Below are 24,632 nucleotides of genomic sequence, written 5' to 3'. Positions count from 1 at the left end.
TTTATCTTTCCTAGGTTAAGTTTTTGTAGCTACCACAGGCCATCTAAATGTTATAATGTCCTTAGAAACTTGTTTGGTGAATCGTCCTTAACCATGGTTTAAAATCTCTAGTCGTATCGGAATTTCGATTTATAAACAGAACGATATAATTTTAGTACTGTATCGTGTCGTCCAGATATGATTTTTGGTATTTTTATAAATATAAAATATATTAATTAAAAAAAATTCAAAAATCTAAATATTAAAAAATTCAAAATACTTTTTTAAGAAAAAGAAAAAAGTTGAGATCATATATAAATAAATAAATAAAAATTTTATTATATATTTTTGAAAATAAAATATATGGGATAGTTTTATTAGGCTTTGATTATGTCTATTTAAATTATCCTATTATGGCAAAGAGTTGTTTGAAATTATTAATATAGATTAAAATTAACCTAAGGTTTCTGTTTCTGCATTGCACCCACCGCCCGCAGGCATCCCCGCAGCAACCCGCAGAATTGATTGTGGCGATCTCCGAGAGTCGAGGACATCTGGATCATGACACCTCCGTGACCCCACGACAACATGCAATGTCAGTGTCATGCGACGGCGCAGAACAACAAATTTTGCTTGTTTCGCCCGGCACATAATGAAATTTTAAATCATGTCCATAACTTCCCTAAATCTAAAATGTATAATTCTTCAACTACATCGCCAATAACTCCCAACACTATTCTTTTAGCCATGCTAGCTCCATGATGATTATCACACAAACATGAAAAAGAAAAAGTATGTTTTGTGGATCACAACAATTAGATTTTAGTCAACCGGCCAAGGTCAATTGAAACACCTCACTCACTAATTAAGCTACCAAGATTCCTAACTTATCAAGCCACATGGTAGAGGAATGATTATCAATTAATTGTAGTCCTTTGGCAGTCCATTAATCCTTCAACTTTTTTTTTCTATTGCTAGAAGACTTGGGCACAAGCTAGTGGCCTGTATACAGGTATACACAAGTGGCATTTCTTAAGCCTATAATCTATATCATGATTAGGAATCTCTTCCAATTAAGTCAATCAAACAATGAGATTGCCACTCACATTAGCCATAAACTTTTGCAATAGTTTTCGAAGGTTTCTCTCATAAAACTTCAGATGTTGGAGTTATGCAAGATTTCTTAGATAAAACTCCTATTTGCTTTGTTCATCTTGAGTTGGTGAGACTAAAGACTCAAATCATGTGAGGCTCTTCCATTCCAACTTTATTTTACATGTACATGCTATGAGCTTCCGACATAGCTCCACCAGCCATTGCCTTATGATGGATAAACCACCCTAGTAGTTTTGATGTCATCTAGAAGCCCATGAATGGTTAAGGAGGTCATCCATAAGGTCCATGATGGTCATGCTAGTGGAAAAAAAAAAGGAAAAGCCCAAGTATTCTCATTGTAGGAAACATGGGCATGTCAGGAATGTATCCTACTCTCGCCATGGCTATCCACCTAGTCATTGTGTCCATATATTAGACACCACTTCCCCAGATGGTTGATCATCTTAGTCTAGTTCCTCTATTATAGTTCCTGCTAACGAGTATTACTGTTTCCTCAAATAATAAGTTAGTAGCTAAAGTTTCATTTTAGCAACTTTTTAGCTCATGGAAGTTCATCTACTAGTTTATAGACCATCCTCTTGGATTCTAGATTAGGGAGCATCTGAGGACATTTATAGTAATATCTACTCTTTCTATGCTCTTGCACAACCAACATGTACAAGTAATGTCAAAATTTCCAGTTAGTCTCACTTAAGATTAAGTACGCTACGGATCTTCTTCCTTCACTACAGTTATCCGTATCCTTTATATTTTATATATCCAATCTGCACTGAGCTTACCATAAATTAGTTTGATGACACCTTTTTTATTCATGATTCAAGGACAAAGTGTTTGGCATAGTAGAGCATGAGTCTTGTAGATTGTACTAGTTGAATGAATATATTTGCATTGTCTTCTACTCTTTTGGTTACCCCATCACCATTTTGGATTGATTCGCAATCATCTTAATCACCCTAGTCATTATAGTTTATTCCTAATCAATCTAGTCTTCTTAGGAGTTATGGCAATTATGAAATCTTTAGGTGGAGGGGGGATGCATAAGATTTTGCAAACCAACTGTTGTTGATAAATTTATTTTGTTAAAAATAAGTCATATTGCTACATGTATCAACATCTGAGATAATTTATAGAAAGTAACAAGATATATTCTCAACTCCAAGTCCATTATGTTGGCCAATTAGACATGTGAAAAAATAAATGTTAAACTCGAATTTTGACAGAATCAATGGAAGTAAAAAGTTTTAGAATTAGTAAAGACAAAATATATGAAATTTAAGTATAGTAGTAATAGATGTAGTAAGGAATTGATAAGTATTGAAAGTTTTTGAGTATGTAGGATCCTATTTGCAAAAGGATGAAGAGGTTGATAGATATTTTACATAGGATACAAACAATGGTTGAAATGTAGGAGTCAAGTGTTCTTTGTAATCGTAAAATACATCTAAAGCTTAAAGAGAAAATTTACAAAACAATAACTAATCCTGTTATATTATATAGAGCTGAATGTTGGAACTATGAGCAAAACATATGAGCAAAATATGTGAATCATAGAAATGACAATATTAGTGGATGTGCATACAATGATGGAAAAAAACACATTTAAGATAGTATGGGCATATACTTTGGCACCAATCAATATTCATTTAGATGATATGAAACCATGACAAATATCCACATTAATTGAGGAAAAGAAATATTAGCAATGATAAAACAAGATAAAATTAAGATACAGTAGGAAATCGAGCCCAATGGCATCGGACGATCATATTAGCCCACCACTTAATGGGATAAAGGTTGTTGTAACAAGGTCTACAGTATCTATTTACAAACATGAACAATGCAAATAATAAGACACTCAAAAGAGGATAGAAGTGTCACAGTCTTATTTTAAAAAGTAGAAAAAAAAATCTAAGCAATAAGAAAAATTACTTCGTGATACGTGGAAACAATCATCAAACAACTACTCAGGTAATGAAGAAGTGGATTGTGTTCTTTCATTTAAATATAAGTTTGAAATACTTGCACTCTTACAATAAAGAAAGGAAAAGGAGTGTAGTGAACAAATCAGATACAAAGATGACTATCAAAGTCATAACAGGTCATAATTATAATTAGAAGATTCTTAGACTCAGAATCTTGTATAAACCAATGATTGAAATACCGTTCCGTGCCGGGCAACACAAACAATTTTTCGTTCCACTTGGGGAGCGAAATCGGCACAAAAAGCACCTAATTTCATGTGCGTCAGCCGTGCGTCACGCGCGTGCCTCCAGTGGCACCGGAAGCGTACTTGTGGGGTACCGTCACCGGAGGCCTCCGGGGGTGATGTCGCTAGTGATATCACTATACAAAATTAAAATTGAGATTTATTTAATTCAAACAATTCCCAACTAAGTGAGATATTTCGAAAAGACTTTGATAAACCTTAATTAAATTATCCCAATAAAATATATAAAAAAATAATTTAAAATTTTTAAAAATATTAATTTTATTAATTGATATTCTAAAATTGTTTTTACTATTTTAAATTTTATTTAAAAATTCTAAAAAATTCTAATACATCAAATTTATATTCTGATATTTTTTTTTCTTACTTTTTTTTTTATTTTTACTGTTTTAATGTGTAATTGATATTTTGATATTTTTTACTATTTTAAATATATATTATTTAAATTAACAATTAATTAAATAAATAAATAGTTAATTTATATAATTATTATATATAAAATAGCATCTTTGTATTAATTTATATAATTACGATTATTTAATCTAAGTGTTGAAGAACTATAGAGTTGACCTAAGTAGAATATTACGAGAATCAATGCTTCCATCTAATTCAAGAGCAGATCCTCTGGACCGCCGGTCCAGGAGATGGTCCCTTTACATGTATTGGTGGGGATGAATGATCCCCGCCTATTTTTTTTAAGAAAATTGATCTATCAATGACTCAAATTAAAATTGATACATTATAATATGTTACCTTAATAATACCAAAAGCAGTGACGTGAATTAGATGGGGCCGGATCCTCTGGACCGCTTTTTGCGGTCCAGGGGATGGTCCCTTTACATACATTGGTGGGGATGAATGATCCCCACCTCTTTTATAAGTGGGGGTCATCCATCCCATCAATGCATGCAAAGGGACCATCCCCTGGACCGCAAAAAGCGGTCCAAGAGGATCCGGCCCCATCTAATTCACGTCACTGCTTTTGATATTATTAAGGTAACATATTATAATGTATCAATTTTAATTTGAGTCATTGATAGATCAATTTTCTTTAAAAAAATTATATTTAATTATTTTTTCTAACAATATTAAGTTGTTCAATAATAGAGAACTTATATAAAATCAATATATAACTGATTTTTAAATTATACACAATAAATATATTTATTTAATAATTACTATATGTAAATAAAAAAAATTACCGAAATCCTATTGACAGCACGGTACCGAAACCATATCGTTCTGGTCTAGACTGAAACTTCGGTACCGGTCGAAATTTTAAAGCTTGGTATAAACTCAAATTTATTATAATAGAATATAAACATTCAAATATATTTTTCAGCATAACTACCTGGCGGCTGATGTGGCCACACAAATTTCAACCGGGCTGGTCAAAAGCACCTCATTCAATTTTGTAAAAATGAAAAATGGAAAGGATACAAATCATCAAATGAATAGCATACCCTGAGGTCGGTGGAAAACGGGAAGACAGCTTCAAAAGAGCAATCAAGGACATCGATCGAGTTGCAGTGTCTGATGAATGACTAATTAAACGAGCCTCCAAAACATCCACAGCATCAGATTCAGTCACCTGCAACAATTTATCAAGTGGGTAGAAGGATTAACAGAATACAAAAAATTGTCATGAAAATATAGATGTTGCAAATCCTTCTCTCTTTTAGATGATCATTATAAAGTACAACATATTTATGAGAGGTGCAGGAGATAAAAAAGCAGTGAATATTCATGAATAATATATGCAAGAAAACAAAAAAAAAAGTATTTTATTGATGAATGAACTGTATAGATATACAAAATTATACTCGAAATATCTACACAACTAGTCGAAGTTATTGAGGCTCAATATTTTAATGTCAATGAACAACATGGATTTAAGAATAACCAGAAAAGTAATGCAAAGAATCATATTTCAAAACCTCAAAGTATAAACACAACCAAAATAACATAAGAGAAAAGAAATTATGAAAAAATGTAGTTGTCTATTGGTTGAAAAAGAAGTGCCATCACAACCTAACATGTTTTAGAAAATGAAACTAAGCAGCAAGTTGACAATTAAAAGGAAAGTAATAGAAGTATCAGCGTGACTGCTAGTAAATAACTAAACAGAAATCTATGCACATACTGTCATTGGCTCTTCAACTTCCAACACCCCAATATTGTTAACCAGCATCTCACCATATTCGCCAATGCACCACACTGTTACACGCACTAAACTTACCTAGACAATTAATTCATTACAACTGTAATATTTTCTTCATAAAGAAGTAATATTATAAAGTATAAATATCAACATAAAGCATTTACCTGTTCGGGTGATGTGTAGAATGCCTTGTATAAAGACCTTACAGAGTATCCTTGAAGATCAGGTGCATTGCTTATTACAACTATAAGTGCATGCCACACGTTGTCTTTCACATAATTCCCTGCCTAGACATCAGAGAAATAGAGAAAACAAAGAAGATGCGATGTTATTTAGGAAAAGATTATAGATAAAGAAAATAAAGCCAATGAAAGTAGGATTCAAGTGGAGGTTATTTCTATAACCCAGGCTTGCACTAGCATGAACCAAACTAAAGAGATTACTAGATCTGGTTTTGGGTCTTGGAAAATGTAAGTGGGTCTTGTACACGTATCCTAAATTATGACCTTTTTCTACCAAAGTCCATCTGTCTCAATTTGGGAAAAAAAATCATGCATATAACATCTGAATATATTCATGTGGATACTCGTACCTGACTTCAAGTACAAAGGTCAAGGATAGATAAGACTATTTACATATTCATAAAAAGAGAAATTTAAATATATTTAAGATTTTATTTGTGCATATTTTTAATTTACAATTTTAAGGATTTAAATTATCCATGACATGTTTAAAAAACTGATAAAAGAGATCAGTTTAATTGATCATGTTTAGCCTAACTAATAAATACAACATCGCTTCTAGTTAACCATAGTAAAACTCATGCTGTTAAGCTTAATGAACTTTTTAGTAAAAAATTTGCAGCATTGCAGAATGGTTCAAACTTCTAAATTTATTTTTCTAATAAAGAAACTTTAACATGGTTGAACTGGACTCTGCTGGACACGTTTACAATCCAGTGAATTATTGCACTAGTGGTTCCATCATATTCGGTAACTAAATGTAGTTAAAAGTGATGGTTTATCAATGGAAATTCCAGATGGAATTTCAAAGAGCCATGAACTATTCGAAATTAAGGCTTACTTCCAAACATACTCTAAAAAACAGACAAAACCAACTAACATTGAGTATTTTGAAAAGAGAAGGAATTCAGAAGAATACTTCACATACCAGAGATAACACTTTGAACATCTGATCTATGTACCATTTCTTTTCTTGGGAAAACCTATAAAAGCAAAACAAAAATCGACTCCATATAACATATTGATGAAAAAGAAAGAGGAAAAATCCATGACTGTGTAACATGAATGCTCTAGTTATGAACATAGTGAAGTGATCCTGAAAATTAAAAGTTCTCAGTTATCATTTTGTGTTTCATGTATGGGGAATTCCAACAATAGGGATGGAAAAGTAATTCTATGGACAAAGAGGTCCTGAAACTGTTCAAAGTTTGCAATAGCTTTTTTTTAATTAATAGTCTAGGTAAACCTGATAGAGAATAGCAAAACAGGCCTAGTTAGAAATATGAGAAACAACCAAATTCGAAACAAACCCAAAAGCATTGTAGGAATAGAAATGATATTTCAAATGAATCCAAGAAATAGGTTTCAAAGGATAAATGATACAAGCTAATCATAAGCAATTGCTTAAAATTTCATCATAATAAATTAACATCTTAACAACTGAAACTTCAACTAAAAATGTGTAACTATGTTAAACATCATAAGTCACTCAATCAACCATTGGAAGCATCCACATAGTAATTTTAATATATGATTTTTCATGTATCTGGCTGAAGTTACATATAACATAAAGCGAGCATTTGCACTTACTTTTCAACAATTGAGCAAATTTTAGCAGTAAGGTCTCCTTTGAAATCATGATCCACCACTTCCAGATAATCAATAAGCTCTTTTGTCAAAGGTTTTACGTTTATATCATTAACCAAAAGATAAACAAGCTCCAGAGCCCTTTTCCTAATTGAAGCATCAGAATCCTGACAGTTACAACATCAACAAGATGCATTCTGTAAGATGGTATAAAGGAGTTACCCATCAACAGAATTAGCAACCAACATTATCAAAGAGTTATATTTCCATCAAGGAACAGAATAACAAACAAGAATCCAATTTGAAAAGGGAAATTGGAAGATCATGAGTGATATAAACTAACAAATACAGATGGAAACATGAAGCATGCAAAAATGATGCACTTTATGTGAAGCTACTTTACAAATACCATCACCACCAGATCAGAGCCAAAGATAGCTAAAATCTCTATTTTCCTCATAATAACAAGGATGATGAGAGAGGCTTTTTGTAGCACTTATCAATCATTTCATATAAAAAGAAAGCGTGATATATGAATTAAGGTTTAAAATTTCAAATTGTTCAGTTTATGACCAAAACGATACATTTTTAGTAATGGATTATGTGATGAATGTATTTCATGCATGGCTTTTAGTATTATTTTGCATGCATTCTGTGTCATTTGAATACTTGCATCTTCTTTTTATTGTTTTTACTCTTTTCATTTAGAGATTTACCCTTTGTACCTTTTCATTGACAGAACGTGAAACTGGAGCGAAATTGGAGCATAAAAGCCTTGGAACATGGATTTGAAGCAAGGAACACACTCTGACATTGTCTCATGGCACGGGTGTATTCCTCCGGCCAAAGAGCGAAAACAAGGCTTTCAGCACTTGACACAAGCTGTCATGCCCCATCCAACCGCAATCAAAATCTACATGTTAAGTCGTGCCTCCCAAGCAAGGTCATGTTTCTCTCCACAGAGCACAATACGACTAGGTCGTGCCCCTGGCACGGCCATGCCTTTCTCTACAACACCGAACACGGCCTAGCTGCTATAACACTATCATGTACGACCCCCAACCTAGTCGCTGGCGCAACACGGCCCGACCATGCCTCCTAGGTACGGCCGTGGTGTGACAACGGAGCCCTATTATGGAATTTCTAACTGTTTTGGTCGGTTTAAAGGGCTATAAAAAGCCCAAGAAGGCTCCTAAACAAGGAGGGTTTCCCCATGACAGGAAACCCTAGTACCGCCGTCTAAGGAGTCGTCGAAGTCATCCGTCCACCCTTGGAACTTGGAGATCCTTCCAAAGACACAGCAACCATCATGACTAAGTTTTCTTCTTTCTACTCTCTGTTTTGATTTGTAGAATGTTTAATTCAATGTCTTTCAATTGTAACTCCATCTCCATAGAGTAGTTTTCTAAATTCTAGGACAAGAGAGCAACCCGATGAATTGTTGACATACTTTTTATAAAGTCTATTTATCTTTCTCTATTGCATGATATGTTTGTTTCATGATCCGGCTTTATTGCACATACACGTTTGTGGCACTAATCATGCACCTTCATATCTCACGTGACACGGGGAAGGACCAAAAGGTAAACCCAAATCTCCGACCCATAAAGAACCGAGACATGAGGGATTGGACAATAAAGTAGCCCAAAACCTCATGAGGACGCCATTGACTATCACGGAGCTTAATAGGTTTGCCCCGACTCGGCGTCACAAAGTAAGGGATGACACCTAGAGGGCTGCGGGGCATTGTGACAGAAGGCTCACTCAGAAAGCGGTCGCTCTAGTAAGGTCGCCTTGAAAGAAGGTGCCGAGTTCAGGCACGCTAGTGTAATTTCAAAAGTTTATCGAATTCAAGATAGACCATATGCATATGAACAAACATTGAGGTAGGAAAGTAAAAAGCACTTTGTCTTTTTGTGCATGCTCGACTAGTTTTCTTTCTCTATTAAACTCCGAACTAGGATTTTCTAGATAACCTACTTCGTGAATTCGATTGATACTTGATTTTATCGTCATGTGGGATCGATCTTTTTATTACTTAATGACCACCATACACTTACGGTTTTCGCCTATCATTGTTTTATGCCGATACGGTTTCGATATCCATTTAAATATAAAATATACAACAACAACAATCAAGCCTTATCCCACTAGGTGGGGTCAACTATATGGATCCTTTTACGCCATTGAGCTCTATCTCCTACTATACTTAATAAATTTTATTTTGTTTTATTATTGCTAACCAAATCTTTTTTAGTCTTGCTCATTTTATTTTATATTTCTTTTAAATATAAAATATATTAATTAAAAATATTTTTATTTATATATGATTGTCATAGATATATATTATTAATTAAAAGCTGATTTAGGATTTAGGATAAGCAAATTTAATTTTAATTTATTTTGATCGACTTAAAATTAAATCAAATTTGCATATAGAATAATTTAATTTAATTATAATTATATATTTAATAAGGTTAGAATTTATATTATGTTTAATTTTTTTCTATTTTTCTAACAATCCATCCCTTATTCCTCTTCCACAGCAACAATAATAAAATATTTCATTATTTCATCACTCTTATCAAAGGCCACAATGAAAAATAACTTACAGCCTGCCATAATGCAAATAAAGAAATTAAGTTTTAAAGGTTATAGATTTTTAAAGAGTTTCCTTTGCCATGATTTTTTCTTTAAGATGATTAGCTTTTAAGATAGAAATTGTTTATTTTAAGGCATGGTTATTAAGTAGTTTTGATATTTAAGGTAGAAGGTAAATAGTTTTGTAGGAATGTAATTAGATTGGTGCATTTCCTAATTTGTGTTTAAATATTTTCCTAGTTTGTTAGCATTGACAACAATAAAAGAGGTAATTTTTATTGATCATCTTTCAAGTCAATAAAATTGAATTTTTAATCTCAGTATAAGTTAAATTTATTTCTTTTTGTGAGATAGTAACTGCCCGAATTGCATCAATTCTATTTAGTGTTGTTTTTATTTAATATGAGAGCATTTTTTTATAGGACATTAATTTAATAGGAGAGCAATTTATACTATATTAATTTGTTATTTCTGCTACACCAATTTGCTATTAGAGCCAAATTCGTATTTAACTCAATATTTTACTTTATTCCTTAGGGTTTGTATAATACCTAATTTTATTTTAAAATTAAGGAGAAACTTGATATTTTTTAATGTTGACAGTATTAAGAAATATTCTGATTTGATTTGACAACATTAAATAATATTCTGATCTGATTTGATTTGATTTGATTAAAGAAATGACATAAAAGGAAAGGAATTAATTTGATATGATTAAGGAAATGACATAGAAAGAAAGGAATTAAATCTGTGATTGAGAGAGATTTTTATTTTGTAATCTTCCTTTCTAATGTCTCTTGCATCCTCCTATTTTAGTCGGATTCCTTGTGAATTATACAATAATGAAAAAGAGTTATGTTCTTTTTCTCTTCAGACAATTCCACATGATATCAGAGCAATAGGATGTAAGGATGAATTTTAAGGCAGCCATGGTTGGCTCTGGTCCAGCATCCAAGATGCTGGGAGTGAGATGATGCCTTTGGAGGCAAAAGCCCAAGCAACCGATGGCGGGTTTTCATCCTGACAACTCTACTAATCTCTCCAGATTACTCTTCATAAACTGAATGGAAAAAAATATCTTGAGTGGTCTCAGATAGTACGATTGGCAATAGACGGCAAAGGAAAACTTGGGTATCTCAATGGTGAAATCAAACCTCCAACCACAAAGGATCCAAGATTCGAGCAATGGCGGTCTCAAATTCTATGGTCACTGCTTGGTTAATAAACTCTATGGATCCTGTGATTGGAAAGCCATTATATTTCTACCCACAGCTCGAGATGTGTGGGAAGCTGTTAGAGAAACGTATTCAAATTTGGACAATCATTCTCAATTGTTCAAATTAAACACTCGACTGTGGAAAATGGAGCAAGGAGATTGTGAGGTAACATCTTATTATAATGAGATGATGATTGTTTGGCAGGAGTTGGATTTGTTTGAAGAAGATTGGGAAAATCCAAATGATAGTGCTCGCTATAAAAAGAAGATAGAAAGAAACCTGGTATTTGTGTTCCTGGCTAGTTTGAACAAGGAACTCGATGAGGTTCAAGGGTGTATCCTGGGATGAAAGCCTTTGCCTCTCTAAGAGAAGTTTTCTCAGAAGTACGTAGGGAAGAAGCAAGACGATATGTGATGCTAAAAAATATTCCTGAATCAAAACCAGAAATGGAAGGGTCCGCTCTTGCAGTTCGTGGTGCAGAATTTGAAGGAAATAGACAAGGAAAGCAAAGGCCTTGGTGTGACTATTGTAGAAAACCGTGGCACACTCGTGAAAACTGCTGGAAGTTGCATGGAAAACCAGCATATGGGAAGAGGAAACAGGGCAGTGATAACAAGTTAGGGGGAGCACATGAAAGTCGTGCCCTTCATGAACTATTAAGATCCAAAGCGGCAATCTTCCTCAGAATCTTTTCCCTTCACTAAGGAACAAATGGAGCACTTACAAAAACTATTTTCTCAATCCTTAGGAAATTCTAATTCTTCATGTGCCCTTGCTGATTCAGGTATTGTTCCCATCGGTACCCTCGCATGTACCAAATCTAATGGCTTCTGGATCTTAGATTCAGGTGCTACTGATCATATGACTGGTATTTCGCAATATTTCTCTTCTTATACACCAAGTGCAGGGAATCAAAAGATCAAAATTGCATATGGTTCCTTTGCTACTGTTGCAGGAAAAGGACTAGTACCTATTTCTCAATCTATAACATTGAAAGATGTTCTACATGTTCCCACCCTTTCCTGCAATCTTCTATCCATCAGTAAATTCACCCATGATCATAATTGTAGAGCTAATTTTTGTTCCTCGCATTGTGAATTTCAGGATTTAACCTCGGGGAAGATGATTGGGGATGCTAAACAGGATGGTGGGCTTTACCTCTTTAATGAAGGGTCAAACCATAAAACTTGTTTCAGCTCTATTTCTGTTCCAAATAATAGTGAAATTTTGTTATGGCATTATAGATTGGGTCATCTTAGTTTTCAATATTTAAAGTTGTTAGTTCCCAAGATGTTTATTAATAAAGAGCAGTCAATTTTTCAATGTAAATCCTGTGAATTAGCAAAACATCATCGATCTGTTTTTCAACCTCAACCATACAAAAAATCAGCACCTTTTACTATGATTCATAGTGATATTTGGGGTCCTTCTAGGGTGACCACTGTTTCTGTGAAACGATGGTACATTACTTTCATTAACGATTATACTAGGGTCACATGGGTTTTTTTGCTAAAAGAAAAATCTGAGGCTGCAATGATGTTCAAAAGTTTTTATAACATGGTTCAAACTCAATTTCAAACTCAGATTAAAATTTTTCGAAGTGATAATGGAATGGGATTCTTTAATAATATGTTGGGAAATTTTCTTTATGAGAAAGGGATTGTGCACCAAAGTTCATGTAATTATACACCCCAACAAAATGGGATTGTTGAAAGGAAAAACAAACATATCCTTGAAGTTGCTAGAGCCTTGAGTTTTACAACTAAGGTTTCTAAGTATCTTTGGGGAGGAGGTCTGACAACAACCTATTTGATTAATCGAATGTCAACCCGAAATTTGTCATTTAGAACTCCAATCCAGGTTTTCACATAATGCTTTCCTGATTCTCGGTTAGTGACAAACATCCCTTTAAAAATTTTTGGAAGTGTTGCATTTGTTCATAATTTTGATCCTAGAAAATCAAAACTTGATCCAAAAGCACATAAATGTATATTTGTAGGATACCCCAACAATCAAAAGGGTTACAAATGCTTTGATCCAATTTCAAAAAAAATATTTGTCTCTATGGATGTCACTTTTCTTGAGGGAACTTCATACCAGAACACTCATCTTCAGGGGGAGAACAAACCTAATGAAGATGAATGTGTTGATAAATCTGACTTAACTTTTGCGCTTGTTCCTAATGATGCTCTATCACTAAAAGTATAAGAGGTAGAAAATGGGGAAAATATTGAGTCTACCGACAAACAAGAACACTCTGTGATAATGCCATCTCAAAATGAACAAAATGAAATAACAGAAATGGATGGGAAACGATATAAAGGTCTGGTCTATTCAAAGAAAAAGGAAGGCCCTAGTTCCTAGCATCCTCAAGTATCCAATTAGAGGTTCAATCATGAAATTCATGATTCACAAGAACCCAATCTTCCAAGTAATCCTGAGTTTTCTAGTCAATTGGATCTTCCCATTGCTCTTAGGAAAGGTGGTAGATCTTGTACAAAATATCCCCGGTCAAACTTTGTGTCTTATGAAAATATTTCACCTTCCTATTGTACATTTATTTCACAATTGTCTAATGTATCCATTCCTAACAGCATCCAGGAAGCCCGGAATGTTCCTGAGTGGAGAGAAGCTATTCTTGAGGAGATGAAAGATTTGGAGAAGAACTCTACTCGGGAGAAAGTGGATTTTCCTAATGGGAAGACAATTGTTGGTCGTAAGTGGGTATTTACCGTGAAATATGTAAAATACCGGAAAAGGGGCAGATAACGATAAGGGAATTTTTCGGAATTTTTGGAAATTTTTCGGGAATTTTTCGGAGACCGTATGGACGTGTTTACGGGGATAAAAATGGGGCCCGGAAAAGCCTGTTTAGGCTACCCTATTTTAATGAGGAAAAGTTGATTTTTGTTTTTTTGTTTTTCCTTTTTCTTTTAGTGTTTTTTTTTTTTCTTCTTTTTCTCTCCCGCGTGACCTAGCCGACGCCGATTCCTCCTCCATTCCTCACCATCCCGATCCCCTCCTCTGTGCGGCGCCGAGCCTTCATCTCCTTCCCCTCCGGTACAAGAGCGGTGGCCAAGCCTCATGCCTCTTCCTTCTCCTTCGTGTACAAGGGTGATCAGCCAAGGAGTTCAAGCCTCTGCCGATTCTCGTCTGCTTCCATTTCTCGCCCTTTCGTCGCCGGGGCATATCTTCTCGGCCGGTGAAGCCCTCGTGAGGCCGAAGTTCATCTGCTCTCCACCGTCGCATACCGCATCCGCCCGACTCCCTCTGCCTCTGTGTGCCCCGGTCGGTCCACTGCCGTCAGCCGAGGGCCACATGGGAGTCGCCGTTCAGAACGCCGGCGGGGCGCTGTCATCCTTGTGCCCTAGCGTGCCGACTCTTTTGTTCTCCTCTTCGAAGCCTCGGCACGCGAGCTTCATTCCAGCGGTGCCCTAGCACCTGATCCGCCGCCATTCTCCCTGCTCGAGCCCTGATTGCGGTTACGAGGCCGAACGCCAGTGCCTAGGTGTTGCCCTCTTCCCACACAGAGCAGTGCCGACACAAACTGTGGTAAGCTGTTAATAGACTGTCTTATTGATTTTTGATCCGTCCAGTAAGTGTTGATGTGTTTGGTGGAGCTTGCATTAGGGATTTCATCAGGGAGGTTTATTGCTTCCTCTTCACCAGATTTGCAGGACCTTGTCATCGCTGGACAGACTCGATTACCCCTTAGCAGCTACCTTGTTGTCATCTTAGAGGTATTCACTAAACCCTAGTACAAGTTTGGGTGAGGGATGGTTTTGTTCTTTTTGTTTACATAGATCTAATACAATTTCGATTGTGGAATATAGATTGTTAGATTAGGAAAGGGGTTTATGTTTAACCTAAACTAATCTAAGGTAGATGATGACTTTATTAGGGTTAAACCAGTTTAACTCTAGCTTAGGTGGTTAATCAATAATCGTATTTGATTATGATTATCCTAATTAGGTTTGAGAATGTGATTTAGCTATTTAACTCATAAGTAATTAGCTAAATCTGTATGTTTGATTTGCAGGATTTGGATTCGAGACGAGTGTCTCGATGAGGGATCTATTACCGGATTGGACCCTTCTATTTGAGGCGGGTACCTCTTGACTTATCTTTTATGATATTGTCATTGGATATGCATAGTATTTTATAACTACATGCAATGAACATGTTTGCCTTTGGTATGTCACTGTTTGATATCCATAGCATGTTAGGTTTGTCACCTGCGATGTATCCGTGCTTATATCTCGTGATTTGTTGCCATGATTATCTTGTTACCATGAGTATCTTAGTTTCTAGAGTGACATCCCATGCTTACTGAGGTTAGGACTAGGATTTGGATTGTTGTTTCTGGCCTGTGTATCTAGATTATCTGATACTTAGGTTTTTGTGCCATATCAAATTTGTGTACCTCTATTTGTATATCACATATGATTCGTGTACCTAGACTTTGATTCTTTGATCTGTGTATATTATTGGTATATATATTATGGAAGGGAGATATGTTTAGGATCTAGGTTGTTATACCATAGAGGACCTGTATACCCTAGATCTGTGGATTTGACTCACTGATATTGTGGTACCCATATTATATATATGGCTATGGTTATGTTGATCAGTTTATGACTATGCTTAGTGTCATGCATCATGATTGCATCTTCGCGATTATCGGCTCCACTATGGTTGAGCACATCGCCAGATTATATCACCACCACTCGTGGATTAGTGGTATATCGAGCGGTGTGTGGCGGATTCTGTTGTTTAGCTCCGTTAGTCGTATGACTCGGCGTGGTGGCCGTGACGATTCCTTCTGTTTGGCTCACCTGGCATTTAGTGTAGCAGCGTAAGGCAGACGGTGGACTCTGTTTAGCTCCGTTGGTCGGTGACTCGGCGTGGTAGTCGGCGAGATACCTCCCGTCGTCGTGTCTGGGAGTTGAGGCGTTGAGCTCCCCGTTTATGATTTGGGGTCACAGGACGGACTCCGACAGCATTCCGTCCACTCGGTTACTCATCGGGAGTAGTGACGACAGTGCAGTCATAGCCCTACCCATTCGGTCTCACCGTTTGTGTGTGAGATAGTATAGCGTCGGGGTGACCGGGACGCATCATTAGCATTGATGCATTTATATTTTATGATTGTGTTTCCTGCATTTGGTTGATGCATTTTGGTTGGATCATACTTTGACTGCATCTGGGATTATTGACACTTCGGTTTGTGACCTTTTTATCGGATAGGAGTTCTGGTGAGTCTGACTTCCTCGATTACCTTCGGTTTTCGTATTCCTATATATGATTAGGAAGTTGTATTCCATGATTGTTCTGTTAGATATATCTTACTACTCATGTCCATTGGTATTATTGAGTTGTTGAACTCACCCGTTGATACTATCTTTTTGTACCGGGTTTGGTTTGGTGTCGCTTGGGCATCACATCTGCTGATCCCACGTCGCGTGGAAGACTTATCGGTTTCACGTATGTTTTGTTTTGTTTTATGTATCAGTTTTGTTAGCTCTGTACTCCGGTTTTATTTTTGGAGTGTTGATGTTGTTATGTGGTATTTTGTATTTATGTTATTGGTTGTGTAAGTCTAGCCGGCTAGCAGTTTTTGTGTTTTGGTCTTGGTACAGCCGAGTGGGCTGCTTTATTTTTGACTGCGTGGTTGTGTCAGCCAGAGGCTGAATTTGATATTAACTGCGTGGTGTTTGTTTTCTTTTATTGTTATTATTCCAGCCGTATGTGGCTGAGGTATATAGTGCTTGTAGAAAAGTTTCAGATTGTCCGCCGTACAGGGGAGATGTTGCCGAAATTTCTTCGGACAGAGACTCCTCCGGGGCGTGACAAAATACAACTCAGATGGATCCTTGGAAAGGAACAAGGCCCGCCTGGTAGCTAAAACTCAGACTTATGGAGTAGACTACTCCGAGACTTTTTCTCCGGTTGCTAAATTAAACACAGTACGAATACTTCTATCTATAGCTGCTAACCTTGATTGGCCATTGAATCAGCTAGATGTGAAGAATGCATTCTTAAATGGGAACCTAGAAGAGGAGGTTTATATGGAACCTCCACCTGGATTCATTGAGAAATTTGGGAATAAAGTGTGCAAGCTGAGAAAGTCTATATATGGACTCAAACAATCCCTCAGAGCTTGGTTTGACAGGTTTACAAGGTTTGTTAAAGGTCAAGGATATACTCAGGGTCAATCTGATCATACTCCATTTACTAAAAGATCCATCAAAAACAAGATTTCAGTGATGATTGTTTACGTGGACATAATATTGACGGGTGATGATGCTGAAGAAATGAGCAAATTGAAGCAAAACTTAGCAAAAGAATTTGAGATTAAAGACTTGGGCCAACTAAAATATTTTATGGGAATGGAAGTTGCAAGATCCAAGAAGGGCATAGTGGCTACCCAACGGAAGTATATTCTGGATCTTTTAAAAGAAACTGGATTAAATGACTACAAACCATCAAAAACGCCAATAGATGTTAGTGTTAAGCTTAGAGAAGTCAAACAGGGAATTCCTGCAGATATAGGAAAGCACCAAAGACTGGTTGGAAGGTTGATTTACTTGTCACACACACGCCCTGATATTGCCTTTGCTGTGAGTATGGTAAGTCAATTTATACATTCTCCATTTAAAGAGCACCTTGAAGCTGCATATCGAATTCTCCGATATTTGAAAGGGACTCCAGGAAAAGGACTATTCTTTAGGAAAATTGATAAGAGAGGGATTGAGGTGTATACTGATGCTGATTGGTCAGGATCAATCACTGGTAGGAGGTCAACTTCAGGGTACTGCACATTTCTTTAGGGTAACTTAGTTTATTGGAGAAGCAAAAAACAAAGTGTAGTTACAAGAAACAGTGCCGAGGCAGAATTTAGATCTATGGCTCAAGGGATCTGTGAGGTTCTTTGGATTAAGAAGGTCCTAGAAGATCTTACTAAGGAAATTAATCTTCCTATGAAGCTGTACTGTGATAACAAGACAGTGATCAGCATTGCTCAAAATCCAGTTCAACATGACAAAACAAAGCATGTTGAGATTGACCGACACTTTATAAAGGAAAAACTCGATGAAGGGATAATTTGCACGCCATTTGTGCCAACTTCACAGCAAATGGCAGATGTGTTGACTAAGGGCTTGTTGAAACAAGCATTTGAATTTCAAATCAACAAGTTGGGCATGATAGATATCTTTGGACCAACTTGAGGGGGAGTGTTGACAGTATTAAGGAATATTCTGATTTGATTTGACAACATTAAAGAATATTCTAATCTGATTTGATTTGATATGATTAAGAAAATGACATAGAAGGAAAAGAATTAATTTGATATGATTAAGGAAATGATATAGAAGGAAAGGAATTAAATCTGTGATTGAGAGAGATTTTTATTTTGTAATCTTCCTTTCTAATGTCTCTTGTATTCTCCTATTTTAGTCGGACTCCTTGTGAATTATACAATAATGAAAAAGTGTTATGTTCTTTTTCTCTTCATACAATTCCACACTTAAACTAGAGGGGCCTTTTGTAATATTTCCTATTAAATCTCTAAGTTCCTTTTCCACATACTCTTAATCTTCAGCAACAAATATTGCTGCCCTTGCCTATATGAGAACTAACTAACTCTTGCAACAATGTCATAGCACCATCAAGCCCTTCTCTAGCACGCACCCCAAATCACGAGATCTGGTCCCTCCTCTTTTGTTGATTGCATTGTAGTTGGTCACCTCTGCCACAAGGAACAACTTCGCAAGATCTAAATGATAACTCTCTACTTCAACATTGCCCCTTTTCCATAACATGACTGCCCCTTTATCCAAGCCCATTAAATTCAATCATTAAAAATGGCTTACTAAAACAACAACAATCAAGCCATTATTCCACTAAATAGGGTCGGATATATGAATCATCTTCCATCATTAGGCTCAATCTGCTAATATATCCTAGTCTATTTATATTTAAATAAATTTTATTATATTTTATCATTATTAACAAAATTTTCTTTAGTCTCCCTCTTTCTCGATTAATGTGCATATTTATATAGTCTTATATCGCATAATTATGGCATTTATCGGTCGCCTAAGTATATGCCCATACCATCTTAAATACGTATATCAAAGTTTTTCCTCAATAGGTACAATCCAACTTTCTCTGATATTCTTATTTCTTAGCATATTAATCCTCGTATGTCCGCACATCCACCTTAGTATCCTCATCTCTATGACTCTCATCTTTCGTTCATGTTCTTGAATCATATCTCAACACTCAGCTCCATATAACATACAAGATCTTATTGTCATTTTGTAAAACTTCCTTTTAATCTTTAGAGGTACCTTAAGATCATAAAGAACACTCGAGGCTCTCCCTCATTCAATTATCCTTCTTTCTTGTACCCTAGGTAAAACATCTATAAACCCCTTCATCCTTTTACAAATGAACCTAAATATTTAAAGTTCATCACCTCCTATCTTAATAATTATTTTGTTATATTTACTACTATTAACCCTAGGTAAAACATCTATTAACCCCTTCATCCTTTTACAAATGAACCTAAATATTTAAAGCTCATCACCTCCTGTCTTAATAATTGTTTTGTTATATTTACTACTATCAAACTTAAATTTCAAATATTGTCTTTACTCTGCTAAGCTAAAAACTTTTTACATCTAGTATTTCCCATCGAGACTCAAGCTTAGGATTTACTTCTTCACGTGTCTCATCAAAGAAAAGAATGTCATCTGCAAAAACATGTAATATGTCCAATGTGTTCATCCATAACAAATGTAAAAAGATATGAATTTAGAGTTCATCATTAATGTAACTTTATCTTTATTAAGAACATTTTGGTTAGTCTTTTTTGGAGTCTTCACTTTCATTACATCCTCATACATATCCTTAATTATCTAAATATACAAATGTCTTGCTAAAAGCACACTTATAAATTCAAATATTAGTTTGATGTGTATGTGTGTGAAAATTAATAATTGTAATAGTTAAAGTATAATAAATGAGTGAAGTAGATGATAATTATGTAATGTGGTTTAGAGATTCATTTATACTCCATCACCTAACACATCTATGGACAACAACAACAATCAAGCCTTATCCCACTAGCTGGGATCCACTATATGTGTCATTGGAATCTGTTGGAATATTGTAACATAACTAGGGGTATTATTATAATTATACTATATATTCTCCTCTATATAAGAGGATAACTCTGTGATGCCTAAGACACGGGTTTCTCTTCTTAACATGATATTAGAGCGAAAACCCTAATTTTCTTCCCCTTGATCCAACGGAGCCTATCATCCGCGTCTTCTCTGGTGAGTCCTTGTCCCGCAGGTGACCAACGTCGTCCTCCCCGCCGCTACCCAACTCACCAAGAAGTACAACCAAGGCGTCTCTTACAACCAGGAAAACGCAACATCGCGGCTTCCTCGCGATTTTCTGCTAGGGCACGGAACAACGCCTCCCGCACCACTTCTTCCTTTCTCCTCCGAGAAGGGTTATGCCTTCTCCTCCGACGTTCTTCGCACGCAAACACGTCGTCGTTGTTCTGCAGCCGCCGTCACCGAGGATCGGCGACACCAACCCTCACGCCACCTTCCGCAGTTGCTCGCCCGTGAGGTTGTTCCAATTGTCGAATCAGGAGTACACCACTAACTTCTCCTGCTTCCTCAGCCACATCCTGTTCACTGGAGACTCGGGTGCAACCACGACCCTCATCTTCTTCGACACTGTTTTCTCCGACAGTCAGGAGCCTTTCTTCACAGTTCTTTCCAAACTAATCAATGGATACATCCGGCGTCCCAAAGCCAGATACCTCAATCTTTACTAACCACATCACTGCACCACTCTCTTCTGAGCAGTTGGATGGTAAAAATTACGTCTCTTGGGCATCTCACATTGAGCTTTGGCTAATTGGACAAGGTTATGAGACACATCTCATTCAAACTGAAGAAGATGTTCAACTCTTCGATCGTCCTCTATGGAAGAAGGTTGACGCTCAGTTGTGTTGTATTATCCGAGCCACCATCCATCTATCTCTTAGAAATATCTTTCGTACTCACAAAACCTGTCACCATCCATCCATCTCTTAGAAATGTCTTTCGTACTCACAAAACCTGCAAAGCTGTTTGGACACAGGCTCAACAACTCTTTACAAACACCTCTCGACGACTCTATCAAGTTTGTGAAGATCTCATAACCATCCTCAATCCCCATTAGATTAAGGATTCAATGTCAACTTACCTGTGTTCGGTCTCTAGCCTTCTTTGTGACTTCAATGAACTGCTACCACCTGCGACCAATCCTATTGAAGAGCTTGAAAATCGGAAGAAATTTTCTATGTCCCTAGCTTTATATGGTCTGCCCACATATTATTCTCATGTTCGTGATCAGATATTAGGCAGCCCCACAGAAGCTATCATGGACAATACTTGGGCAACTCTCCTCCGTGTCCCGGCCAAGATATTGACGATGCCTCCTTCCGTTCCTGACTCGTCAGCTTTGGTCTCTCGACACAACACCAGACCTCCGCCTCACAAGGGTGGCAAAGGTCATCCTTGGTGTGATCATTGCCATCGCCCGGGCCACACGATTGATAAGTACTGGGGTCTGCATGGTCGACCTCCTCGCGCTGCTCAGATCGTTCAGAGTTTTGTTGCTTCTTCAGCTTCCACTTCACAGTTAACATCGGATCTGACCCCACCACCTTCCTATAATGACTTTCTGAAATGGTTTGAGGATTGTCAGGCTTCTGATTCCACTGCTACTATTATACACGCTGGTAATTCCTTTGCTGGCATATCTCGCTCTTCAAGTCCTTGGGTTCTTAATTCTGGGGCCACCGATCATATCACTAGTAATAAATCCCTATTTTCTTCTCTCACTACTTCTGGTTATTTACCAATCGTCACCATGGCCAATGGTTCCCAAACTCAGTCCAAGGGTATTGGTATTGTTCATCCTTCTCCGTCTCTTTCCATTCATAATGTTCTTTATGTTCCCGAAGCTCCCTTTAATTTATTGTCAATAAGTCAACTAACTCGATCTCTTAATTGTGTCATTTCTTTTACTAAAAATGTCTATTTTCTTACAGGATTGGAGTACGGGGAGGATGATTGGCTTCGGATGTGAGTCTCATGGCCTTTATCGGCTTCAACAACCCTCTCTTGTTGGTTCGGCGGCGGCATCTCCACTTCTTATTCATGCTCAGTTGGGACATCCAGGTCTTGATAAGTTCAAACAATTACATCCTAGTCTTTCTCACTTGGAGTCTTTGTCTTGTGAGTCGTATCAGTTAGGTAAGCATGTTCGTAGTTCTTTTTCTCCTCGCACTGTGAGTCGGGCTACGACCCCCTTTGCTTTGGTTCATTATGATGTTTGGGGTCTAAATCGTGTTTCTTTTACATTGGGATCACGATATTTTGTTACTTTTATAGATGATTTTTCCCATTGTACATGGTTATGTCTGATGAAGGAACATTCAGAATTATTTTCTATCTTTCAATCTTTTTTTCATGAAATCAAAACTCAGTTTGGTATTTCTCTTCGAACTTTGCAAAGTGATAATGTACGCGAGTATCTTTCTACTCAGTTTCGCTTTTCTTGGCATCTCATGGTGTGCTGCATCGCACGTCTTACTCTCATACCCCTTAACAGAATGGAGTTGCAAAATGCAAGAATCGTCATCTCCTTGAGACCACTCAGACTTTTCTTCTCCATTCTCATGTTCCTCATCAATTTTGGGGTGATGACGTACTTACTGCGTGTTATCTCATCAATCGCATGTCTTCCTCCACTCTCCAGGGTAAACTACCTCATCATATCCTCTACCCACATTATCCTCTTCATCCTTTACCACCTCGGGTCTTTGGTTCTATATGTTTTGCTCATGATCTTAATCCTGGTATTGATAAACTCTCTCCCCGATCTCATAAGTGCATTTTCCTTAGGTACCCACGGTCTCAGAAAGGGTACAAGTGTTATTCCCCTACTCTTCGTTGGTACTTCATCTCCACTGATGTTACATTTTTTGATTCGATTTCATTTTTTTGGGCCTCTTGCTTCCCAGTTCGAGGTTTCTCCCTCTCCACCTGCACCAGTGACTATCTTTTGTCTTATGGTGGCGCCTCTATCATTCCCAACCTCGTCTCCTCCTTTGCAGGTTTATCAGCGTCGTCCTCGTCCTCCTTTGCCGCCGCCCAGCACTAACACTGCCGTGGACACATCTTTGGAGCCAAGTCCTTCGTCGTTTCCTCCGGTCTCATCTCCTGACTCTGATATTCCCATTGCACTTCGAAAGAGTATGTGTTCCACTTGTAATCCTTCTCCTCACTATGTTTCTTTGAGTTATCATCGTCTTTCTCCTTCCTATTATTTTTGTCTTTCTTCTTTGTCGTCTGTTTCTCTTCCAAAGACTGCAGGTGATGTCTTTGCCCATCCAAGATGGAAACAAGCTATGCTCAATGAAATTTGTGCTTTACAGAGTAGTGGGACTTGGGACCTCGTTCCTCTATCACCTGGGAAGTCAGTTGTTGGTTGTCGATGGGTGTATACGGTGAAGGTTAGTCCAGACGGTATGGTTGATAGACTTAAGGCTCGTCTCGTCGCTAAAGACTATACTCAGATCTTCGGATTGGATTATGGGGATACTTTTTCTCCTATTGCCAAGATGTCTTCTGTACGCCTATTCCTGTCAACTGCTGGATTCGCCATTGGCCTCTTTATCAATTGGACATCAAAAATGCATTCTTACATGGTGATCTGCTCGAGGAAGTCTACATGGAGCAACCTCCGTGTTTTGTTACTCAGGGGGAGTCTTCTGGTCTTGTATGTCGCATGCGAAAATCTTTATATGACCTCAAGCAATCACCCAGAGCATGGTTCGGTAGATTTAGTACTGTAATTCAACAGTTTGGCATGACTCAGAGCGAGGTTGACCATTCTGTCTTTTATCGCAACTCATCCACTGGTTGCATCTACGTAGTGGTTTATGTTGATGATATCGTCATCACAGGTAGTGATCATCTTGGGATTTCACAAGTGAAACATCTTTTCAAACATTTCCAAACAAAGAATCTCAGCAAACTCAAATACTTCTTGGGAATAGAAGTAGCACAGTCTAAACAGGGGATCGTCAGATCCAAAAGGAAGTATACAATGGACATTTTAGAAGAAACAGGAATGTTAAACTCAAAGACAGAGACAACCCTATGGATCCTAATGTCAAGCTCATGCCAAATTAGGGGGAGTCTCTTCTAGATCCTGAACGGTACAGACGATTAGTAGAGAACTAAGCTACCTTACTGTTACTCGTCCGGATATCTCATTTGTGGTAAGTGTAGTAAGTCAGTTTCTCAACTCTCCATGCAAAGAACATTGGGATGTTGTGACTTGTATTATTCGATATATCAGAGGTGCACTAGGAAAGGGTCTTTTGTATGCAGGCAAAGGACATACTCGAGTCGTAGGAT

The 24,632-nt window shown here is 37.0% G+C and overlaps 1 protein-coding gene across 9 annotated transcripts in view; it reads right to left on the bottom strand.

Moving 5' to 3' along the window:
- The window catches only part of LOC121984379 (AP-1 complex subunit gamma-2-like), a 143,712-nt gene that overhangs the window by 44,035 nt on the left and 75,045 nt on the right, over positions 1 to 24,632 (bottom strand). For all 9 annotated transcript variants that reach the window (XR_006112868.1, XM_042537285.1, XM_042537288.1 and 6 more), the window contains 5 exons: positions 7,316 to 7,479; positions 6,654 to 6,708; positions 5,648 to 5,770; positions 5,466 to 5,561; positions 4,786 to 4,913 (listed from right to left, as the gene is read on the bottom strand). Coding sequence is in view for 8 of the 9 variants with exons in the window: in XM_042537285.1 (XP_042393219.1) it covers positions 4,786 to 4,913; positions 5,466 to 5,561; positions 5,648 to 5,770; positions 6,654 to 6,708; positions 7,316 to 7,479 (566 nt within the window). In the remaining variant the exon portion in view is untranslated. The remainder of the gene's footprint in view (positions 1 to 4,785; positions 4,914 to 5,465; positions 5,562 to 5,647; positions 5,771 to 6,653; positions 6,709 to 7,315; positions 7,480 to 24,632) is intronic.

This window comes from Zingiber officinale, chromosome 5B (assembly GCF_018446385.1).
Source record: "Zingiber officinale cultivar Zhangliang chromosome 5B, Zo_v1.1, whole genome shotgun sequence".
Taxonomy (NCBI): Eukaryota; Viridiplantae; Streptophyta; class Magnoliopsida; order Zingiberales; family Zingiberaceae; genus Zingiber; species Zingiber officinale.
Note: the sequence above shows the minus strand (reverse complement) of the source record. Positions and strands in the feature narration are given on the sequence as shown.